Genomic DNA, 18,665 nt, shown 5'->3' with positions numbered 1-18,665 from the left:
CACACACACACACACACACACACACACACATACTCACCTTCTAGACAATCCACACATCTGACCTATCATAAGTCCTCCCCCTCCCCCTGCTCCTGTGAAAGGACTACACCCGCTGAAAAGAATGGGTCAAGGGGGGAAGGGACTGGGGACTCCCCTACCATGTGACACCCTAAGATCAATGAGCCACCTCATGCACCAAATGATATGTTCAAAGTTGTCAGAGATGAAGAAACAGCTGGGGCAACAGTAGCCCCTCTCTGGAACAGGTGGATCTGGGCCCAGTCCCCAAATGCCAGGCAGGGGCCAGGTTGGAAGTTATTACTAAACAGGAGATAAAAACAGGGCATTAAATGGAGAGTGACAGTCAATTAGACAAACTGACTGAGAAGGACAAAAGCATATTCCCCTGAGGTTGTTTGCTTTCAGGTTTTTATACCACAGAAGAGTATGCATATGCAGATTCTTCCAACCTAATCCAAAGTTAGATAAAAGTTCTTTCTCCCTGTGTCTAAGGCCACCTGTGGTGAGGCCTATCTGTAAGCTGAATACTTGACCATGGGAACATCCCCCACCTACTCACAGAAGGGTGACCTCGTACTAAACACAGCTATCTTATCTCCATGTGACAGTAAGATTACTTTTTTTTTTCAGAAAAAAAAATAGCTTAGAATTTTTGTTTGGTGCCAATTAATTTGGATGGGGGAGCCTACTGTATCCAAAATTTAACACCCCAGGTCGGCATAGCCCTGCGTACTTATGATAACATGTTGTAGATCAGACTCAGCCAGGTCTTGAGCAACGGTGTTGACTGTGCTCATACTCTGGAGTCTTGGAGTACATACACAGTATTAGCACATTAAAACATGATTGTCTGGGCCAGTCAGGAGTCAGGCTGGTTTTGTCCCAGGTTTCCTAAGAGAGGCTACATGAAAAATGAGCATTTTTTTTATCAGATGTGAAGAACACCAAAGGAAATTTAAATCCCTGTTTCATCCCTTAGCCTTTCCGAACCTGTTCAAAACCAGCTTCATCCAACACGAAGTCGTGAGCGAGTACAGCCACCTCTTCACGGTCCGTGGCTCCGACCCCAGCTTACAGCCCTACCTGTTGACTGCGCACATCGACGTGGTTCCGGCCCCTGAAGAAGGCTGGGAGGTGCCCCCATTCTCTGGGCTGGAGCGCGATGGCTTCATCCATGGGCGAGGCACGCTGGACAACAAGAACTCCCTCATGGTCTGCAACACTGTGTTCCTTCTGCCATGGGCACCTAGTGACCAACCCAGGGAGGAGTTATGCTAGAAAGAACCTGGGCTCCCAGGGGCCCGGGTTCCCGCCATAAGATTGTCCCTTCCCTTTTCTGGGCCTTGATTTTTGACCATGAACCTGAGACTAGACTGGAGGATCTTGAGGGACCCTTTCATCTCTGACATTGATAACATTATGCTTTTCCTCTGACGGTAAAGGTTCTACTTCCACGCCTCCATGGTCTCGTCAATTTGCTCTCCCCAACCCTCATGCAAGCGACTGAATGTTTCTGACCGTTACTCCACTTACTTAATAACCCCTTTATTTCTCACCCCCTGGGTGCCTCTGTCCTGCCCCCAGGCAATCCTGCAAGCCCTGGAGCTCCTGCTGACCAGAAACTATGTTCCCCGAAGATCTTTCTTCATTGCTCTGGGCCAGGATGAGGAGGTAGAGTTTCCTCACCCCTTGTTACCTCTCTGGGGCCTTAGGTGGGGGAGGGGTGGTTCATCTTAGGCTCTGATATCTACAATAACACATTTGTTATAACTGATGATCTTGCATTGGCCCACCATAATCACCCAAAGGCCAGAGTTTCCATTAGGATTCACTCTTGGGTTTAAACAAATGTGTGGCATCTAGCTATCCTTATGTTACTGTATGGAATATTCTCACTGCTCTAAAAATCTTATGTTACTGTATGGAATATTCTCACTGCTCTAAAAATCCTAAAAATCTCCTGTGCTCTAAAATCTCCTGTGCTCTGCCTATCATCCTTGTCTCCCTTCCAATCCCTGGAAACTTTTTCTCAAGTCCATAGTTTTCCAGATGCTTTATAGCCGGAATCGTACAGTGCATTGCTTTTCAAGTGGCTTCCTTCACTTGGCCATTAGTTAGGAATCTGTAACCAACTCCCTGGTCATACTTTGGGTAACAGTGGTGTGATGGGAAGAGAGCTCAGTATGGCGATCAATGAATGTGTTTTCCAGTTATTTGACCCTCCGCAAGTCACTGCCTTTTCTGGGGCCCTGTTTCTTCATTTGTGTAATGAGACTGCTTGGGCCCTTCCAGCTCTGACATTCTGGGACTTGGTGTGCAGGATTCAAGGGACCGGGTGGGACTGCTCAGAGCCCAAGCTACACTAAGCACTGACTGTCTCTGCATATGTGACACAAGCCTCCATGTTTGCAGCTGTCGGGGAATTATGGAGCTCAGAAAATCTCAGCCCTGCTGCAGGCCAGGGGTGTCCAGCTAGCCTTCATTATGGATGAGGGTGGCTTCATCTTGGATGGTTTCTTTCCCAGCCTCAAGAAACCCTTTGCCATGTGAGTAAAGAACCTGTCTACCATCTTGGAAGGCATTCTCACCCCCTGGAGCCTAGTATTGTAAACCTTGCTGAGAACACTTTATTGTACATCTTTTGTGTTTTTTTTTTAAAGATGTATTTATTTATGCATACAAAACTGGGGTACAGGCCAGAGGCTCAGGGGCGGCGAGAGGCTTCACTAGAGACAGAGCGGGGAGCAGAACAGGCAGATCATCGAAGTACACTGCTGAGGGGAGCAGCAGGCGGGTCAGGAGAGGTCTGCACGCCATGTGGATCACCTCTGGGCTAGGGATCAAGCTGGCTCACTTGCAATGCTGCGTTTTAACCAGCTGCACCACCAGGGAGGGCCCTGCACAGTTTTTGTTTTAATCACCCTGAAATTCAGCCAGATACGGGCTATCCCCTTCCCTTTCTCTTCTAGTTGGATTTTCTTTTCTTTCCTTTTTTTGAGATTTATTTATTTGTGCATACAGAACTGGGGTACAGGCCAGAGGCTCAGGGGTGGAGAGAGGTTTCACCAGAGACAGAGTAGGGAGCAGAACATGCAGATCTACAAAGTACACTGCTGAGGGGAGCAGCGGGCGGGTCAGGAGAGGTCTGCCATGCCATGTGGGTCACCTCCAGGGCAGGAATCGAACTCATACTGAAGTGGCTTTAACTTCTTAGTGCTGTGCTTTAACCTGCTGTACCACCAGAGAGGGCCCTACTGTGGATTTTCTAAAGCAGCACAAAGCTGACCTTTTAGCCCACGGGGCCACTGCATGTGGACCTGGGGGCTTATGGGGTGATTCAGAGCCGTGGGAGTCAGGAGGTCCCTCTCTGTCCTTCCCACAGGGTTTCTGTCACTGAGAAGGGCTCACTTAATCTCAAGCTGCAAGTAAAAATGACCCCAGGCCACTCTTCAGCCCCTCCAGCAGAGACAAGTATTGGCATCCTCGCAGCTGCTGTTAGCCGGTAAGCCGCTCCCAGCCCTGCTCCCCAGCCAGACTCAGAGAGAAGACCCTCTTTGAGTTTGAGTTTAAGAAGCCTAAGTTGTCTTCCCTGAAGCTGAGGAGGGGAGATGTGAAACCAGAGCCCCCATCCACCTTCCCAAAGCAAGAAGAACTGCAGGTCAGGAGAGGACCTGTTGGTTACCTGCACGTGGCAGGTGAGGCCCAACAGACAGAGACAGGGCATCCCAGAAACCAGCACAGAATAGAAAAGTCCTATCTGGCAATGACTGGTGAAATAGGGGAACTTTTTCACTGCTTCTGACAACAGGACAAAGATAAATAAAGGCTCTTGTTTGTGAGTCTATAACAACAGAATGCACCTCTGACTGAGTTTTCTTAATGAAATGGAAAGAAGAGTTATGTTCATTCAGATAAATATTTAACTGATGCCTGTGCTCAAGGCGGTGTGCTGGCTGCTGGCAGGCAGTGTGATAAAACCAGTCCTCTTGGAGGACTGACAAATAGCCTACAAAGTGGTAAGTCTGTGAGACAGACTTGGGGGACAGACTCCCACCGGTGGTCCTGGCACTGTGAGGTCTTGGAAGGTCGGGTTGATGGAGGTGACAGGGAAGGCGGTCTCCGAGCCCCCTCCTCTTGGGGCCACTGCTCTTTGGAGCTATTTACGTCTCTTAAAACAGCATTTCTCTTCCAGCCTGGAGAAGACGCCACTACCTAACATGTTTGGAGATGGGCCATTGAAGACCACACTGCAACTATTAGCAAATGAGGTGTGAGAAAGAGTCTTTCGCACTCCTGGTCATCTGTGGAAGAGGAAGAAGGGGTAGCAGAAAATCTGCCTTAAGAGTAATGGAAAGCCCTGTCACAGGCCTGACCTGTGCCATCCTCAACGATCTCCAGCCAGTGGCTGAGCTGAGAGAGAGAGGTCTGACTTGTTCCCTAAGGCTCTTGGTGCTTCTCTGTGGCCCTAACACACCTGCACCCATTGGGAGTGTGTTCCCACTCATGCTTGAGGCTACCCCTCAGGGTCCCTGAGGCAGATCTAAAGTGGAGAGACACCAAAGGTCAGATACAAAGACCCTATTGTGCCAAACCCCACCCCCCACCCCACCCCACCCCCACAGCCCCAAATCCTGCTCACCTGGCTGTTTTCCCTTTCAGTTCCCCTTTCCTTCCAATATGGTCTTGAACAACCTGTGGCTATTTGGGCCCCTTGTAAAGAGGTAAAGTTTTATCTTTCTTTCCCTGCACTCTTAACCCTAAACCAACCTTCCCAGCATCAGTCCCTTCTTGTGACTTAACTAATCATCCTCAACCACCACACATATGGATTACATCTCTTTTGTATATTGAATGTTCTTTAGGTTCGGGAAACTAGGTCCTCCAACTAGTTCTTTCTCCCCATGAGACAGTTCTTTGTCCTGCCGCTTTAGGTTACTGGAGAGGAATTATATAACCAACGCACTCATCAGGACCACCACAGCAGTCACCATGTTCCATGCAGGGATCAAGGTAATACGGTGGGATTCCTCCCTCACTCGTGGTCCTGACTGCCTACCCACCCCTCCATCTCTTTATTTTGTCTCTCCTGAGTCCCCTTTCCTTCTCTGATTACAATTAGAGTAACAGATCTGGAACTAAACTGTCCTGTGCCCGTTGGGTAAACCTCAAAGCAGAGGTTCTAGTGAGGTCTACAAGCCCTCTGAAACTGAATAATTGAAACTGTCCAAGTTGTGTATAGGTGTATTTTAGTGGGTGTCCACATCCCCCTTAGGTTCTTTGGGTCTGCACATCCTCAAAAAAAAAAAAAAAAAGCCATTATACCAGGACTAACGAGACAATTGATTCTTGTGACCTATGTTCATTTAATGTTATTTATTCACCTAACATTTTAGTCATGTAGATTAATGATTTCTAATTTCCGTCTACTGCCAAAAATCTCTTTATTACTTATCCTCATATATTTAAAAAATTACCCACCTCACAAATTTAAGGAATGGTTAAGGTCTTTTCCACTGCTGTTACTCTGAGTTGAAAAAGTGACTCATTAACCATCTATAGAATTGGAACAGTTGTGATATATACAATACTTTAACTGTACACATTGTCATTTCTTAAAATACACTAAATGTTGGGTAGGCTTAGTGAACATAAATTCTGTAGTAATTAAGTTTTTTCTCAATTAGGTTTTGATAATTTTTTCCCCAAGAACAGTTTTTCAGTAAATGAATCTACTTCTAATTGGATTGGCCACTAAGGGGCATCTCAGTTTAAAAGACCAAGCCACAGCCACATCAGTGAGCCTGGGCTTAGACCTTTCTGGAACCATGAAAAGAGTTAGACTATTCCTAGTGCTACCAGTCCCACTACCAGTACCATAATCTTTCCATTCACTTAGATTATGACATGGCCTTGATGGCCACTGGTGACCCAGAGAGCCCAGGCTGAGTGTACATACACTCACATGAAAAGCGCCTCAGAATTAATCCCTGGTATAACTGACTGGAGAGTCCAATGTGTGAACTAGACCACAGCTTTCCTCACCAGCTGGCCAGGGTCTACCAAAATAATAGCACCGTGTTCTTACATTTGAATATATCTTTATCTGTCCAGAACACTTTCACATTAGTTCTGGGTTCCTGGTCAGGCAAAGAACAGAGTCTAATTTCACAACTGAACTTGGGAAAACCACCACCATCACCCCCCTCAGAGGTCAGTCATGCCTGCAGGGACTCGGGTAACCTGACCGTAACATCCCAGTTCTCTTTCTCCTGGCATAATGCTTGTATTTTTTTTTAAAGATTTGTTTATTTAAGCATACAAGAGCTGGGGTGTAGGTCAGAGGTGCGGGAAGGTGAGAGAATTCGTCAAAGACAGAATGGGGAGCAGGACAGGTGGATCTTCTGAAATACACTGCTGAGGGGAGCAGCAGGGAGACAGGAGAGGTCTGCTGTGCCCTGTGAGTCAGCTCCCTGACCGGGGATTGATAACTACAGATAACTTCATAGTACTGAGACTTAACACTTGTGCTACCAAGGAGACGTCTCCCCCATATTACTTTTATACCTACCAACTTAAAGAAAGATACGCAGTTAGGGAATCTGTTGTTTCATAACCTCCAAGGAAAACATTCATAGCCTAACTCCCTTCTCTGATTCGTTCTGGGTTCCTGGTCTAGTTTCACAACTGAACTTGGGGAAACCACAATCATCACCCCCCTCAGAGGTCAGTCATGCCTGCAGGGACTCGGGGTACCCTGTCCTGGGTCAGGACAAACACTGCGACCTACACAGAAGCTCACTGGGAAGACTGCACATGGTCTTGCAAAGCAGCTGTCTGGGAGGTCACAGAAAATTCAGTCTTCTCTGGCCAGCAATCTGTGACCCCCTTCATGAAGGCCTGACCTAAAGCAAAAACACACTGTTAGCACTGAACATAACCACAGATCCAGGGCCCAGAGCAGAGACGGACTGACTCAAATAACGAAGCCCTGAAACTCCCCCTATTAGTGCTATTTGGCATTGCCTGGATGGAGATTTGTGATTCTCTTCCAGATGAATGTCATCCCACCAGTGGCCGAGACCGTGATCAACTTCCGGATTCATCCTGCACAGACTGTCGAGGAGGTATGCACATACGCTCTCAACAATTGGCTCCACGCTGGGGAGGCTCTCAGGATCTGGGTTTAATTGCAAGCCTAGGGCTAGCCCCAGTGTCTCATCTGCTCAAACAGTATTTTTTTAAAGATTCATTTAGTTATGCATAAAGAACTAGGGTACAGGCCAGAGGTGTGGGGTGAGGGTAGAGGGGTGAGAGGACTCACCAGAGACAGTGAGGAGCAGAATAGGCAGATCCACTGACATACACTGCTCAGAGAGGCAGTAGGCAGGACAGGACAGGAGAGATCTGCCCATGTCATGTGAGACAGCTCCCTGGCGCAGTACAGAACTCGTGCTGCGGTGGCTGTGTCTAGCTTCGTATTGCTGCGCTTTAACCTGTTGTCCCACCAGAGAAGGTTCATCAAACAGTGTTCTTTAAAGGCTTCGTATGCATGGCATTTGGCTAGGATCAGAGATTTGGGGGAACTTAGAGTTGGGTAGCAAGAGACAAACATTAGTTAATCACAACAATCAAGGCAGCGAAGGTAAGTCATGTGCCTCAGATGGCACTTCGAGTGTCAGAGTCTGTGCCACTCTCTCTACCAGAGTTGTATAACAATTAGGGGTGAGCAGATTTCTTGGGGCCAATTCAGAGAAGGGAACTCGGGGTCAAGAAAGTCTTTTTGACCTCTAGAAAATTGAGCTGGGACTTAAAGGATAAATAGGACTTTGCTAAGTCAAGCAATTAGTAAAGCTAAAGAGTAGGATAGAGATACAGGAAGAAGTGATAGGAGATGGAACCGGAGTTGCAATGTGGGGACTGAGGCCTTGTGTGCTGTGCGAGGAGTCTGTGAGCAGCGCGCCCTGTCAGGTACTCCGTCAGCACTGTCATCTGCTCAGAGTTGTTTTTTGCTGACCGTGCTGGTGGTGCTGCAGAGAAAGTGCTGGAGGGGGGTACAATGGTTCAAAAGCTGTCACAACGCCTCAGGCAGTTGGCATGAAGAGCTGAGCAGACACTGTGGTTGTGGGTGGAGCAAGGGCACTCACTAGGTGTGACAGATATGGGTTCCACAGGACATGTGTGCTGGAGAGACAGAGATGACGCTCAGGTTTTTAACCTGAGTAGTTGGTCATGTGCCTTTTCTTTTTAAGATTTATTTATTTATGCATACAGAACTGAGGTACAGGCCGGAGGTGGAGGGGTGGTGAGAGGACTCACCAGAGACAGAGTGGGGAGCAGAATAGGCAGATTGATGAAGTACACTGCTGAGGGGAGCAGTGGATGAGACAGGAGAGGTCTGCTGCGCCACGTGGGTCACCCCCATGGCTGGGATTGAACTCATGCTGCAGCGGCTGAGGCTAGCTTCTTAATGGAGTGCTTTAACATCTGAGCCACCAAGGAGGGCCCAGTTATGTGCTTTAACCAAGACTGGGAGCTAGAGGAGAAGGATAAGTTCCCAGGGAAATATAATGGCTGAAAACTTTGAGAATCCTCTCAATTGGTAATTGTAAATACCTCAAGTCGGGAGAAGGAATGAGCTGAAGGTACTTAGCCCAGTGTTGCTCACACCATTGAAAGCTCTAAAGTCAGTAAGATCCCTTGGAAAGATGTAAAGTTAGGAGAGAAGAACATTGTGGCCAGAGCCTGACTTATTAAAGTGAATGTATAGTGGCAAACCAGATGAGGGCTATAAACAAAAGGGATTGCTAGAGGAGATAACAAAGAATCAGGTGTCATGTGAGTGTCAGGCAAGATGCCCTGAGGAAGTGACATCTCACTGAAAGTTACAGTGAGGAGATGCTACACAGATGTCTGTCATCTCTAGGAAAAGCCTACCTATATAGACATCAGGTAGAGCTGCAAAGAGTCTAACAGGTAAACCTGACCCTTCAAAAACTGATTAAAAGAAGCTACCCAACAACTACAGAATGAATTCTACATTCCAGGAGCAAACAGGCCAGGGGCAGGAGTCTCCAGTGCAGGTCTTCCAGGTCACCGATCAGCCCACGAAGATTCTGGGGCCTCTCTCCTTGTGTTTTCCCCATGGAGGGTTTTGTTTGTCTTCACAGGGAGGAAGGCACACCCCTTATTGTAGAGGTGGGGAACAGGTTGACAGCCTGACAGCCTGCCAGGAGTCACCCAACATTCAAGAGAGCCGGGACCAGTGTGAGCCCTGGGTTCTGTTGCTTTTCATCCAGTGCCAACCTTTGTCCTCTCCCTCAGGGCTCATGGGACCAGGAAATCGCTGAATTCCCCTCATTGGGCTTCTTTCCACCAGTTTTTTTCCAGCCTCATCCCAACACCAAGCCCTTTCCTAGGGCTGTTTTCCACCAGCTGGGGCTTTCATCTCACCATGCACTTCTCCCTCTTCGCCCCTGCCACAGTGGCCTTCCTTCCCAGGGTAGCTGATGAGTCCCTGGACTCCCCAGGCCCGTCCAAGCCACCTGTCCCCACGTGGAATGGAAAGCTCCATTGTCCCCAACTCTCGCTGTGTCCCTTGGCTGGGTCACCCCTGTCCTGTGGCTCAGCTCTGGGTATCAGGGCACCCCCTGCCAGGCTGGGAGTGCAGAGCCTTGGCCTTGACAGTGCACGGGGCCTTACCTCCAAATGTAACTGGTCTTTTCCAGGTGGTAGATGTAGGTCGGTCTCCGGCACCTCTCTGTGAAGAAGAGTCTTCAGAAATTGAATAGGCTGCCACCAAGAAAGGAAGGTTTGCTCTGTTTGGGCCACAAGGTACAGCAGTGAGGCCAGTGGGGGATACTGCAGGGAGAGATGTAGAACTTGATGCCTTGGGACAATGAGCTCCTCAGAGACTGGGTGTCCGTTTCCTAGAGTTGTGTACAGAAGAGTCCTCCCTTGCCCCCTGTCTCTCCCCCTCCTCCCCACCTTCTTTCTTCCTCCAATCCTGGCTTCTTGGTATGCATTAGACAGACTTAAGCACTTGGGGGGAAGGTGAGCAGGAAGGCTAAGATGCCCACTAACATTTTAGTGGGCACGAGACAGCAATAAGCAAGTAGTCAAATGGGAACAAAGTGATATTTCTGAAGAGATAAGCATCGCACACACACACTAACGATATGTCACAAAGCATGGCGTGGGGGTGGAGCAGGGAGCAGCCTTGAAGACCACGGTCATCCTCTCCAGGACACGTTTGCCCCGAGACCTGAGAGAAGGAGCACACCAGCACGTCCTGGGGAGCAGCGAGAGCACAGAGCCCTCCACACTGCAGAGGAGAAACCGGCCCTGTGTGTCTAGGACCGTGTGTGTCCTGTGCAGTGTGCAGTGTCAAAAAGGAGAACGGGATTAGCGGTTACAGGCAGCCACATCTCAGTTCATTACAAGGAAGACGTTCACGGCCAAGTAGCTCTGAAGTGGCGTGGGAGGTGACTTGTGATAGGGGGCGTCCTGCTAGCAAGGTTTTCGAGCACAGGTGACCCCAGTGAGTGGCACATGACATGTGTTCATTCCTGGTGGTCACAGCCACCAGCCAGGCAGATGCCGCTGGCATCTGTATGTTAGTGAATAACCCCAAGGTCACTAGGCTCTAGGTGGCCATCAGAGGCACAAGGCTCAGTGTCCCTTGTCACTTTTTCAGAGACCCCTCTCCATGCTCAGGCTGTCTTTTGCCTCTTTTCTATCTGTTTCTCATCCTGCCTTCAAACTCCTGCTCAAGATCATGCCACTGAGGAGTTTATCTGAAATCAACACCATCCCTTTTCTGGCTCTCCTGCATATCACCTCAGCCTGTGCTCACGGAGGAAGCAGCAAGCCATCATCCTTGTAAGATCAGGAAGACCAGCTTCAGGCAGGCAGCCTGCCCTTGCTGTGTGACCCTGGGCCAGTTACTTAAGGAGATAACTTCATTGCTCCTCTTTTATTAAAATTTTTTTTTAAAGATTATTTACTTATACATACTGAACTGAGGTACAGGCCAGAGGTGCAGGGACAGTGAGAGGATTCACTAGAGACAACAGGGAGCAGAACAGGCCAGCTGATGAAGTACACTGCTAAAGGGAGCAGTGGGCGGGTCAGGAAAGGTCTGCCGGGCCATGTGGGTCACCCCTGGGGCAGGCGGGGATCGAACTTATGTTGAAGTGGCTTTAGCTTCTTAGTGCCTATGCTTTAACCTGCTGCGCCACCAGGGAGGACCCCTCATTGCTTCTCTTACTGCTTCGTTTCTCTTAAGCTCAGTGTCCAATGCTACTTTCAAGTTCAAGTCCTGGTGCCTTTCAAGTTCTCTAGTTACTAGAAATACAACCACAAAGCAGACATAGGAACTGCCTTTGAGTCAGGGCCTGGCCTCGTAGCTCACGGGAAGCCTGGGTGCCTGTGGCTTCTCATGACGATAACCAATCTGTGTGCTTTCCTCAATTTAGGGAGGCAGAAATCTTCAATATGGGGTGGGGGTCAGTATTCAGGACCCCAACCTACCTTATTGTGGCTGAGGAACCTCCCAATGGGTAGAGACCATATGAAGACTATATTACTTCTTACATAAGAGTATTTGGGGCATAAATGCTAGCGTGAAATCAGTTCTGACACTTATTTGTTCCACAGAGTATCAGTTCCACAGCAGGGAATCTGACTTGGCTCAAACAATGGTTTTTAAATCAGAAGTTAAGAACCCTTGTTTCATTTCCTGGCTCAGCTCGTAGAGTACTTGTAAGGGATGCTGGCCTAGAAGGGATATTACTGGAAAAATACTCATGTTTAGGTGATCCTCAAGTGCTAGATACCTCTCTTTCTCAGCTGCTGGGTTAAGGCTAGTGCTGGCTTTCCCGGGTGACTGGGTGGGTTTGGGGAGCCTCTTTTCCCACATAGCTAAATATGACCTAATTCTCAGCGTCTGGTCGACATCTTGCATAAGACTAGGACTTTTGATAGACTGAATTTTCTAGGTGCTTCCCCTGGAAACTTTTCTGAGGCAAAGAGAAAGCTTGAATGCTGGTTCCCCCAACTGCTGATATTTTTTGACTTGTTGAACTCACCTTCTGGCTTTCACTGTGGCTAGCTACAAGCAGAAAACAGGGATTCCCTCTCCCTTGTCACGTGTCTGATACGCGCAGGTGAAGTGAGGTCACGCATGCTCCCCCGCCTCAAGGTGGTTGCTTCCCACTCGGCTATCTCTTCTGCAGTCTCCCCAGCTCACGCCTCACAACCTGGGGAATTTTCCATGTCCCCAGCTGACTCATGATTGAACATTTGGGACATGCCTCTCAACATTTAATCTAAATCAGTGCTGTTGATTGCTTTTCAGAAAGGCCCAGCCCTTTCTTCTTCTACAGCCAGACAGCAGAAATGGAGGTCCTGCTACTAATATGAGTCTCCTGTAACCTCCAGGCTTTGTTGCTGGAGAAATAAGGATGGTATAAAAGCAGATCAATAAGAAATTGAACTGCCTTTGTTTCCTTTCTGAGGTTATTGAACTTGTCAAGAACAACATAGCTGACGATCGGGTCCAGTTGCATGTGTTGAGTGCCTTTGACCCCCTCCCCATCAGCCCCTCAGATGATCAGGCCTTCGGCTACCAGCTGCTCCGCCAGACCCTACAGTCCGTTTTCCCGGATGTCAGCATTATTGCCCCAGGTAATGACTTCATCAGCTGGCTGCAGGGAGGTAAGGGTTGGAACTGTTTCCCATCCAGTGTCCACTGCCCCACCCCCCTCCCAGCTGTTCAGCCTGGAAACAGCTGGCTGCTTCCTCTTCTGATGGGGTTGGAACTGTATTTTCCCCTTGGAGTGGAAGTGAGAAAGCAAACAGGAAAGAAGCAGAAACAATAAATTAGGTCAGTCAAGCCTGGGTCCTTGCTTAACCTAAGCCAGCCGCCACTCTGGCACAGAGAAGATCTGCCCAGACCCCCCCCCCACCCCCCTTTGGAGGAGAAACAGAAACAGCCAAGTTCCTCCCGGTCTGGTTCTGATCCATTATAGGGTAACAGATCTGATCCATTATAAGGTAACCAAGCTCGGAATCTGCAGCTCAGATTCTAGGCTCTCTCCCCAGCCCTCCAGCATAACTTCCAAATCTATGCTATAAGGACAGTGGTCCTCAAATTTAAGACTGCTAGAGGAACTTATTAGAATGCAGACTACCTAGACTGCTCCCAAAGATTCCTGTCACCAAATCTGGAGAGAGCTCTGGAATCAGCGGTCTGGGTTTGTTGCTGTTAATCAACTGAAATCTGACCTATTTCTCAGGAAATTCAGACTCAGAAATATTATTGAGGTCTCCAAGTACCTCCACTGCACCCACCTTGATTCAGGCCCTCGGGGCCTAATGCAGCAACTGCAGCCATTGTCCTGACCACAAGTTCAACTTCAGACTGGAGAGCTCCTCTGACTCCCAGCCTGTCTGGGGAGCGGAGTCTTTGGCTCTAGACTAAGAATACACCAGGCAGCCTTCCTCTTGAGGTCTGTCACCTGCCAGCTCATACTGTCCAGAAATGCTCATTTCACAGACCAGATTCTCCCTTAGCTCGCAAAGCCTCCCTTCTGGGGCACCTACTATAACCCCCAATGGGGTCCACTCTTATAGAAAAAAGGCAGAACAAAAAGATAGAAACCCCCAAAGCAGAGGATTGGGAAGGTCAGTTACCCATTTGAAAATGGAAAATTGAAGTGAAAAAGAAAACGAATCACAAATCACCATCTCAGATCATTCCACACACCTTCATTGAAGCTCCAGGGCACTTTCCCGAAAGACATTGTTGGGGTGGCAGGGAGGAAGGCAAGGGCCAGCGCCCACTGGGGCAACTGGGTTTGGAGGGAAGCTGCTGCTACTTTTAGATTGTTCTAGGGCTTTCCAAACCTGAGGTTTGACTCTGATTTTTTTTTTAAAGATTTATTTATTTATTCATATAGAACTGGGGTACAGGCCAGAGATGCGGAGGGTGAAAGGATTCACCAGAGACAGAGTGGGGAGCAGAACAGGCAGATCGACGAAGTACACTGCTGAGGGGAGCAGCGGGCGGGCCAGGAGAGGTCTGCCTCGCCATGTGGACTCCTCCGGGGCAGGCGGGAATCGAACTCATGAGGAAGTGGCTTAAGCTTCGTAGTGCAGTGCTTTAACCCGCTGCGCCACCAGGGAGGGCCCCTTATATTTTTTTAAGATTTATTTATTTATGCATACAAGAACTGGGGTACAGATCAGAGGTTCAGGGGTGTGTATGAGAGATTTCACCAGAAACAGAGTGGGGAGCAGAACAGCCAGATGTACTGAAATACACTGCTAAGGGGAGCAGTGAGGAGACAGGAGAGGTCTGCTGTGCCGTGTGGGTCAATCCCTGGCCGGGGATTGAACTCTTGCTGCAGTAGCTGTGGCCAGCTTCAGAGTGCTGTGCTTCAACCCGTTGTGCCACCAGGAAAGGCCCGGGTTTATCTTTTTTTTTGTTTTTTTTTAAGATTTGGGGCGGTGAGAGGCTTCACCAGAGACAGAGTGGGGAACAGAACAGGCAGATCGATGAAGTACACTGCTGAGGGGAGCAGTGGGCGGGTTAGGAGAGGTCTGCCACGCCATGTGGTCACCTCCGGGGCAGGCGGGAATCGAACTCATGCGGAAGTGGCCTTAGATTCTCAGTGCAGTGCTTTAACCCGCTGTGCCACCAGGGAGAGCCCGCAGATTTGACTTTTAAAGTCAAAGTCATCCTTCAGAGGACAAGAAACTCAGGAAATGACATTCTGCTTCAAGAGGATTGTATTTTATAGTCATTAAATTCCCTAGAGGGTGTTTATTTCTGACCTAGGGGCAATACAGAGGAAAACTTGGGCAATAAAAAAGCAGCAGCTAGAATTCTGGATGTTTAAATTTCCAAAATAGTCCAGCTGTGGGTGTGAACACATTGGCCTCATGGAGAGAAGACACTTAGCTTTGGGCCAGTCAAGGGCAAGCCCACTAATACCCGGGGAGGAGATTCCATGTTTCCAACTGGAATGATGTTTCCATAACAATTTTTTTAATAAGGTCATATGAGTTTCCTACTTAAAACTCTTTAATAACTTTTTGTTGCATTTTTTTAAAGATTTATTTATTTATACATACAAGCCCTAGGGTACAAGCCAGAGGTGCAGGGGTAAGAGGATTTGCCAGAGGCAGAGTGGGGAGTCAGAACAGGTGCATTGACTGAAATAATTGCTGAGAGGAGCAGCGGGCGGGTCAGGAGAGGTGTGCTGCGCCATGTGGGTCAGCTCCCTGGCTGGGATTGAACTAGCTTCATAGTGTTGAGATTGAGCCCCTTGTGCCACCAGGGAGGCCCTCAGTGATGTTTTGAGAATAGGAAGCAACGTAAAGGGCAAAAATCCACAACGCCAGGCTTCCACCTGCTGGCCCACTTTGCCAAACTCTAGAGACCCCCCAGCCCACTCTTGTGTTGGAAGGTCCCTTCCTACAGGGTCTGCCCACCTTGCCCATTTCCTACCTCTCCATCTTCCCTCTGCAGGCGTATGCATTGGCAACACAGATAGTCGGCACTATACAAACCTCACGACTGGCATCTACCGGTTCAACCCAGTCTACCTGCAGCCTCAGGGGTTCAGTAGGTGAGTGAGTGGAACACCCAAGGAAAGAGAATGGGTGCCTCTGGTCTGTGCTTCTCCCATCCCAGTCTCCTGACAGTCCACAGAATGGGGGGAGACCAGGGTTGGTCCCAACTAAAATGGACACATTGTAGAGCCAAACCGGCCAGCTTTCCTCTTGGCCAGTCTTGCCACTTGCCAGAATTGTGGGAATTGGGCATTAGTTGGCAGGCCTGGCAGTCATGTTTGGAGAGAACCTGATGAAATTAACCTGAGTCAGTTCTAGTCCCAGCTCTTTCTCCTTTTTGGAGAATGTGCACCCTCTGCATCTCATTTTCTGCCTCCAAAAGGGAGACTCCAGAGTTCTCACTGCATTTTGCTCAGTGAAATGCAGATGCACAGGAAGGCAGAGATGGGTTCCTCCTTTGACTTCTCAGAAGGTCACCTCAGAAATTCAAGAAATTTACCATGAGAGCATCACTAATGTGTGACTTCTTCAGCCAATAACGGGGATGGGTTCCACTTACCTGTTCCATCTCCAGTCCTGATTCCCCATCACAAGTTGAAAACAGGATGAAAACATTTGAAGATAAACTTGAGAAGGGGTTTGATGAGGTGGGGGGAGTGGAGAAGGCTCACAGGTGGGGGAAGGGATCAGGTAACCACTCATTATTCCTTCCATCTTTGAAGTTGCGTGTGTGAGTTGATTGTTGTGTAGTGGGTTCGGTTGGGTTCGGTTGGGTTGAAGAAGGTTGGTGGGTGGGGAATCTGACTGAAGTTCCTAGATGAAGTGGAGAAAGAACCCCATAAAGTACTCTGGGCAGTTGCTCTTCCTGTCCTGTTGTACCCCCAGGAATATTGGGGGCAAGATAGTGCTGGCTTGGAAATAAGCCTAGCTGGAGACTCTGGCCTAAGAAAAAGAAAATTAGAAAGATAGTTTTCCTTCAGATGAGAAATGACAGAATGGATTCTGGAGTCTGAGACGAATGTCAACTCCCCAGGAGGATTTTAATCTCTACCCCCACTGTTCTTTGTTGTGGACATGAACCCTAGATGGTCAACATGTCACATGAAACCTTCCTTCATGTACATGATCTCCCCCACCCCGCCCATCTCCTACCCTCAAGTTCAAAGGTTCAGGGATGATGGGGAGAAAGTGTTCTGTAATAACACAGCAATGGACTCTCTCCTCTCCCCACAAATCTCCTTCCTTCAGCATCCATGGATTGAACGAGAAAATCTCCGTCCAAGCCTACGAGACCCAGGTGAAGTTCATGTTCGAGTTGATCCAGAATGCTGACACAGAGCAGAGGTCATCTCCTCACCAGCATGAACTTTGAGGTTGAGAACCCAGGATTACTCCAGGTGGAAGCCAGTCCAGTATTCTTGAAACTTTGTCAAAACCACATCGTGAAACATTGTCCCTCTGCCCGTTCACCCCTAAAATCACAAGAACAAGTCTAAAGTGTGAGGGAGGACTGTGGGAATCTGGCTTCTCCCTTCCTCTGGACTTCAGCCCGCAGACAGCTTCCACTTCACGTCTCTCTCTGGTCTGTATAGTTGTCTGTCTTGTGCCTGTTAGTAACTGTGCCACTCTCAGCCCTGACTTAGCAACTGCAGACTTGAAAAATCTCACCCAGGTTTTACTTGCTTGGAGTATTTAGTTTAGTGCCCCTGCCAGATGGCTTTCCTCCTTATTTGTTCTTGTTGTAACTTCCTTTCCCCTTTTTCTCCTCTTTAACTCTTCAGCTGGCTCTGCCTGTTCCCCCTCCTGTCCTTGGCCCCCCCCCAAACTTATCCCCAATTTATTCTTTATCTGGAGCAAGAGTTCATCAAACGGTGGTGTTACCATCATTGTCGCATTTGGTCAAATAAAGTGACATCAGCATCAGCAGCCACTGTCGGTGAGACTGAGGCCTTAGCGGGAACCCAAGCCTATGGGCTGTGGAGGAGGAAGCCTGAAGAATAAGCCTCTGTCTTCAGCTTCCTCGGGGGCTCCCTGTGCTTCGCTCCCTCCCCTGCCCTGTTTTGGCCACCTGATATCCCCCTACCACCCCCCCACCCCAGTACCTCCACAGGGGGCACTAATCTGTGGAAACTTTTCCCTGGCACAGCCTATGGGCTGAGTTTCCAAGACAAGGGCACTTTTGGTGGAAGCAAAGACCTGCAGGGCCCTGGCACCGTCCTGGTTCAGACTCAGCAAAAGGAAGTGGGGGGGGGGTGGAGGGAATGGGAGAGGGACTGGTTCATCTGGGAGGCTCTGTGCTGGCCTGCAGAGAATGAGGGGGGTCAAGTGGGCCTCCCTTAGGGGTCAGCAGAGCTCCCCCCCTTTTCTCTTTGGAATCATACCCTGAGGGGATTTGAATCCGCTTGCTCCGTTGTTGCCAGGAAGGAGGCACTGCAGGCATTTCTTGGCCCAAGACTTTGTGGAGCAGGGGAAGTTTGCGTCAGAAGGACAGAGGAAGCTGAGAGACCCCCCTCTTTTTTTCCTCCTCAGGCAAGGCTCTGCCATGCCTATCCTCCGTTTCCCTCCTTACCACCTCTAGCCCCCTCGTGCCCCTCATTCCTCTCTTCCCTCCCCTGGATAATCCTTAGGGATCAGACTTAATGGAAAGTGTTAGACATACAGTGTGGGGATTATTGGAGCTTTTTTACAGCTTCCCCTAAGATTCACATTCCTTCCCTCACCCTCCCCGCTTTGGCCAATTCTGTACTTATTCAACTTTTGTTTGAGGGTGAGCTGAAGAACAAAAATAACCCTTCACATTAGTACAGAGTTTTCATGTCCCTATTTCATCAGAACCCCTTAAAATATATTGTTACCCCGCTTTGCAAGGGAGGAATTATTCTCAGATAGGTCATGCATTGAGTTTGGGACAGAGTCAAACCAAGTCACGGGCCCCAAGCTCCCTGCTACCCCATGATCCTTAGTTACTGATGGAATTTACTTCCCATCGATTATCTGATTTATTCCCAATGGCTCTAAGGTGTTATTGCCCTTGTTTTATGGACGAGGGAATTGGGACCCAAAGCTGA

General features: G+C 48.8%; 1 protein-coding gene across 1 annotated transcript in view; it reads left to right on the top strand.

Moving 5' to 3' along the window:
* PM20D1 (peptidase M20 domain containing 1) overlaps positions 1 to 16,975 on the top strand; it is a 20,498-nt gene extending 3,523 nt beyond the window's left edge. The window contains exons 3-13 of the mRNA XM_004685559.2: positions 1,001 to 1,233; positions 1,606 to 1,692; positions 2,434 to 2,567; positions 3,404 to 3,523; positions 4,214 to 4,289; positions 4,681 to 4,742; positions 4,953 to 5,031; positions 7,074 to 7,145; positions 12,537 to 12,705; positions 15,554 to 15,653; positions 16,846 to 16,975. Of these exons, the coding sequence (XP_004685616.1) occupies positions 1,001 to 1,233; positions 1,606 to 1,692; positions 2,434 to 2,567; positions 3,404 to 3,523; positions 4,214 to 4,289; positions 4,681 to 4,742; positions 4,953 to 5,031; positions 7,074 to 7,145; positions 12,537 to 12,705; positions 15,554 to 15,653; positions 16,846 to 16,969 (1,256 nt within the window). The 3' untranslated portion in view covers positions 16,970 to 16,975. The remainder of the gene's footprint in view (positions 1 to 1,000; positions 1,234 to 1,605; positions 1,693 to 2,433; positions 2,568 to 3,403; positions 3,524 to 4,213; positions 4,290 to 4,680; positions 4,743 to 4,952; positions 5,032 to 7,073; positions 7,146 to 12,536; positions 12,706 to 15,553; positions 15,654 to 16,845) is intronic.
* The last annotated feature ends 1,690 nt before the right edge of the window (positions 16,976 to 18,665 follow it).

This window comes from Condylura cristata, unplaced genomic scaffold, assembly GCF_000260355.1.
Source record: "Condylura cristata isolate star-nosed mole 26May11 unplaced genomic scaffold, ConCri1.0 scaffold00018, whole genome shotgun sequence".
In the NCBI taxonomy this organism is placed as follows: domain Eukaryota; kingdom Metazoa; phylum Chordata; class Mammalia; order Eulipotyphla; family Talpidae; genus Condylura; species Condylura cristata.
This window is presented reverse-complemented; position numbering and strand designations above follow the sequence as displayed.